Raw genomic sequence first — 4514 nt, forward strand, 5'->3', positions numbered from 1 at the left:
CACACCCCCCACACACCCCGGGGGGCCCCTGCCCCCTGGGGTTTCTCGGAGCTCGGGCTCTTGCCTGCTCTGCAGACCCCAGAGTCGGGGCTCCACCCCTGCCCGTGTCCGCCCCCTGTCCTACGCCCTCCCTCCCGACCGTGAGGCCGGAGCCTCCTCCCTGCCCCCTCAGCTTGTCCGGGAGGGGAAGGGGGCGGGCAGCACAGGGGGTGTGACAGCTCCCGCCCGGACCAGTGCCAGCTGCAGCCTCGCTTCAGTGCCCCGTGCCAGCTGGCTCTTTCGTCTGGGACGGAGGTGGAGGCTCGGGCTCCTTGTCGCCGAGGGGGGAGGCCCCCCGCGGGCCCCCAGCCCTCCACCCACCCAAGAGGAGCCTCTCCTCCCAGCCGGCCTCTGGCTGCCCTGGCGGTGGGTCCAGCTAGGAACTGGCCCTGGTCACTGCGCCCGGGACTCAGAGCCCGCAGCCCTCCAGGATCCCCCTATCGGAGCTGACGGGGCTCGCTGGGGAGCCTCTCGGCCTTCTGCTAGAGCCTGCAGGGCTGGACGAGCTTGGGAAGGATCATGAAGGTGGGTAAGGTGGGGCCGGGGGCGAAGAGCAGCAGAAGAGGAAGCCGACAGATGGGGAGTTTGGGTGGGAGAGAAAGGGTTGGTCCTGGGAAGGGAGGAGGGGAGAAGAAGGGTTTGAGCTGAGGCTACATTTCTGGGGGATCCAGTGAGTCCATAGCTTCAAACTGGGAGGTGGTGGAGGTCCCTGCAGGGACTTGGGTAGCGGGGTGGGGCAGAAGTCCAAAGAAGGCCGGGAAGGAAGGCTCTAACCTCCCGCCAGCGGGAGACCCCTAAGTGCGCCAGACCGACAAGACCCAGCGAAGGTCTTCCTGTCCCTCCCCCAGCTCCTGGCAGGGCTGCAGCACCCCCGCCTGTCCAGTCCAGAGGATTCTAAGGAAGCGGTGCTGCCGGGGGAGTTGTGTCCTGGTACAGCTGCCCCAGCCCCATGGCTGTCCACCTTCCTCCCCTCCTCACAGGTGGGCTGGCCAGGTGAGAGCCGCTGGCAGGTGGGCCTGTTTGTGGAGGACAGCCCAGCTCTGGGAGCACCACAGGTGGGAAGCCTACCAGACGTGGTGCCCGAGGGGACGCTGCTCAACATGGTGCTGAGGAGGATGCACCTGCCCCGAAGCTGCTCCTACCGGCTGCTTCTGGAGCACCAGCGCCCCAGCCGAATCCAGGGCCTTCGCTGGGTGAGTGCTCATCGCCTGCCCAGGCCAGGAACCGGGGCTGCAGCGTCTGGATAGGGAGGGAGCACAGGCGTGCTGGTGTGGCCCAGCTTGCTCTGGGAGGGTGGGGGGTACTGCTGGATGGACAGTTGGTCAGGCAGCTTAGCTTTGGTATGGGTATGTGTGGGTGGCTCACACAGCTGCATTTTGTGTGTGTGTGTGTGTGTGTGTGTGTGTTGCCCAAGTGCCCCCATTTAGGCATGGGGAAGAGGCAAGGGGTTTGTCATTTATTCATAACCTCTGCGTGCCTTGGGTTAGGTGCCTGTGTGTTCTCCCTGGCGGGGGTGGAAAAAACTTGGTTACTATTCTCCACATATCACCGTGGCAACCTTCCCAGTTAGTGAGCAACTGAACTGCACCAGTTCTGTTTTTTGATTTTGGGGTGAGGTGGTCATGCGAATGTTGCTAGGCATCTGGCATTGGGGAGTTCAGGGAAGGATTCTGAAAAGTTTAGAGAATTTGAGGCAACTGGAGTTCCCCTTGTCATTGGATAACAGCTGTGGAGCTGCAAAAGTGAAGGAGAGAGCAGGAGCGGGTCATAGGGGGTGGGGTGCAGGATCCAAATTGTCAGAGAAGCTCTCCTCAATCTCCTAGACTTAATAGAGTGGCTTCACCTGAGATTCAGTGTGTGTCTTGTGTGCCCACCTGTATGTGTGTGTGGGGGGGGGGGGGGGGTGCCGGGAGGGCACTTGTGTAAAGGCGTGGAGGGAAATAGGAGCAGGTGACAGACTTGGGGGAGCTCATCTCTTATGGGCAAGTCCCGTTGAATAGAAGGACCACCACCTTCTGCCTGCTTCCTCCTGTCTCTCTCAACCGCCATTTATATTTACCAAAACATGAGGCTGAGTTGAGAAAACTGAGGCCCACCAACATGAGGGGGTCATCCTGGCGATCAGAATTGAGAGGAGAATCTAGGTGGCAGTCCCCCAAACCCTGCCTCCCAGGGTTTTCCTGATAAGGGGCCCCCTGGCCTTGGTCCTGCTCAAGATGGGGCTCTGGAGGAGGCAAGGGAGCCAGTCACTTCTGGGCTTAGCTGCCCCCCCCCGCCCCCCCGCCCCTTCCGGGTCCCTGGCAGTAGCTACTGCTTGGAGCCAGTGGGCTGGAACACTCCCTCCCTCTTTCCCTCTCAGGCTATAATTACTTGTGCATTTCCTGTCCTTTTCCCAGCTTGTAGAGGCAAGGTGGAGAGTGGGGGGAAGGTCAGGTGCTAGGACAATGAGGTCACTGGAGGATCCCCTGGGACCCAAAGTCTGGGAGTGGGTAGATGAGGCCGCCAGGCTGTCTCCTGACCCCTCCAACCCCTGGTGTGCTGGGAGGCCAGAAGGGTGGGGGTGAGGGCTGTTGGAGTGTAAATGGGGTCAAAGGCACAGAAGCAAGGCCCCTCCCCTGCCAGGTAGGGGGGCAAGTGGGGCTTGTTGATTAGAGGGAACTTAGATTTTTATGGCTGCCACACCCTCTCCTGATGACCTTCTCTGGGGAATGGGGTGGGGTCGTTTCAGCCCATTGTGTCTGTGACTCTGGGTACCTATAATGCTGCACCTTGAATCTCTGGATGATGCCTGTGGCCCATGAAGAGCTCACGTGAGAGGGACAAGCGCCAGGCAGGGGATATGCAGACACAGGGTGAAGGGTGGATGTTGTGAGGGAGCAGAGCCCAGAGTCCCAGAAGTCCAGTGCTGGCAGTTGTGCAGCCCCTGCCTACCTCTTAGAAAAGCAAAGAGAAACCCATCAGCTTCCTGAAGGCTAAAGAGAGCACTTTCTGTTCCTACTGGACCAGGACAAGAGAAAAATAAAAGCAGGTTACAGCAGGAGGGCCGGAGGTTAGCTATAGAAAGGACTTACCAACCCTGACAGAGGTGACACTGAAATGGAATGGAAGAGCATCTCCTTGGAAAACATGAAGGGGAGAGATTGTTTGGTGTCTGGGAACCAGCAGAGGGGTCATTCTGTCTAGAGGCAGCGACGAGATCTGGATGACCTCTGGTGGGTCCCATGAGCTCCCAGAAGCCTGGGATGCTGCTCTGTGAGTGAGTGTTTTGGGGATGGTGTGTCTATGCTCTAACTCAGAAAACATGCTTTCACCCAACCTGTCCAAATAATGGTAGTAGCTAGTAGTTATCTAGGACTTATGTTCCAGGCACTTGTCAAATACTCGCCCAACAGCCTGTGAGATAGGTGCTGATGTCATCATTTCATTTTAGAGATGAGAAAACAGGGGCACAGAGAGGCTAAGTGACAGGTCCAGAGTCGCACAGCTGCTAAGGGACAAAGCTGGACTTTGGTCCTGGGTAATGTGGCTTCAGAGTCCAGGTTCATGGTATGTTTTCTCTTGCTGTGGATGGTAACACTGACACTCCATAACATCACCCCACCCCATGCCACCTCTCCCTGTCCCACCAGGACTAGCCCTGGCCTGAGACCCTAGCCATGGGCTAATGGAACTGGTCTGACGACAGGTCCCCATGTGTCTGTCTGCACTGCCAGTCGGGCTCTGACACTCAGCGACAGGGAGGGAGGGTGAGGCAGGTCAGGTGCTGGTGCCATGGGAGCTAGCTGGCAACTCCTCTTCCACCCTGAGTAGTTCCTGTGAAGGCATGAGAGGAGGTGGGCGAGGACCTTCACCTCCAACCATGTCAGCTACTTCTTTCCCACTGAGAACCCTAAGCTGACACTCAGGGTCATGGGGTCAGGGACAGGGTCAACAAGGTACATTCCTTGTGGTGTCCAGTGCCCAACCTGAAATAAAGATTAATCAAGTTACTTAACACTTACTAAGCAGTTACTACAAGCCAGGCCCTGCTCTAAGTGCTTTCTATTATTCTCATTTGATCCTTATAATAACTATGGGATAGGTATTTTTGGGGGTGGGGGTTGGGGGGGTCAGACAGGTGTTTTTATCACCAACCCCAGGTGCAGGTGAGTAAACTGAAGCACAGAGAGGTTAATAAGCAGCTCTGGGTCACACAACCAGCTGGTAATAAGTGCCCATCAGCAGATGAATGGATTAGAAAACTGTGGTACATCTACACGATGGAATACTATGCTGCTGTAAAAAAGAAGGAATTCTTACCATTTGCGACAGCATGGATGCAACTGGAGAGCATTATGCTAAGTGAAATAAGCCAGTCAATGAAAGAAAACTACCACATGATCTCACTCATTTATGGATAATTAAGACCATTATAAACTGATGAGCAAAAATAGATACAGAGGCAGAGCAACATCGAACAGACTGTCAAACTACAG

General features: G+C 56.6%; 1 protein-coding gene across 2 annotated transcripts in view; it reads left to right on the top strand.

The window, feature by feature from the left end:
* Positions 1-13: 13 nt before the first annotated feature.
* Positions 14-4514, top strand: part of RAPGEF3 (Rap guanine nucleotide exchange factor (GEF) 3) — a 23441-nt gene continuing 18940 nt past the window's right edge. Inside the window, exons 1-2 of one of the 2 annotated variants that reach the window (XM_014548619.1) lie at positions 14-564; positions 1020-1232. In XM_014548619.1, the coding sequence (XP_014404105.1) occupies positions 559-564; positions 1020-1232 (219 nt within the window). In that variant the 5' untranslated portion in view covers positions 14-558. The remainder of the gene's footprint in view (positions 565-1019; positions 1233-4514) is intronic. The other variant, XM_005877390.2, reaches the window with a different exon arrangement.

Source organism: Myotis brandtii, unplaced genomic scaffold (assembly GCF_000412655.1).
Source record: "Myotis brandtii unplaced genomic scaffold, ASM41265v1 scaffold517, whole genome shotgun sequence".
Classification (NCBI taxonomy): domain Eukaryota; kingdom Metazoa; phylum Chordata; class Mammalia; order Chiroptera; family Vespertilionidae; genus Myotis; species Myotis brandtii.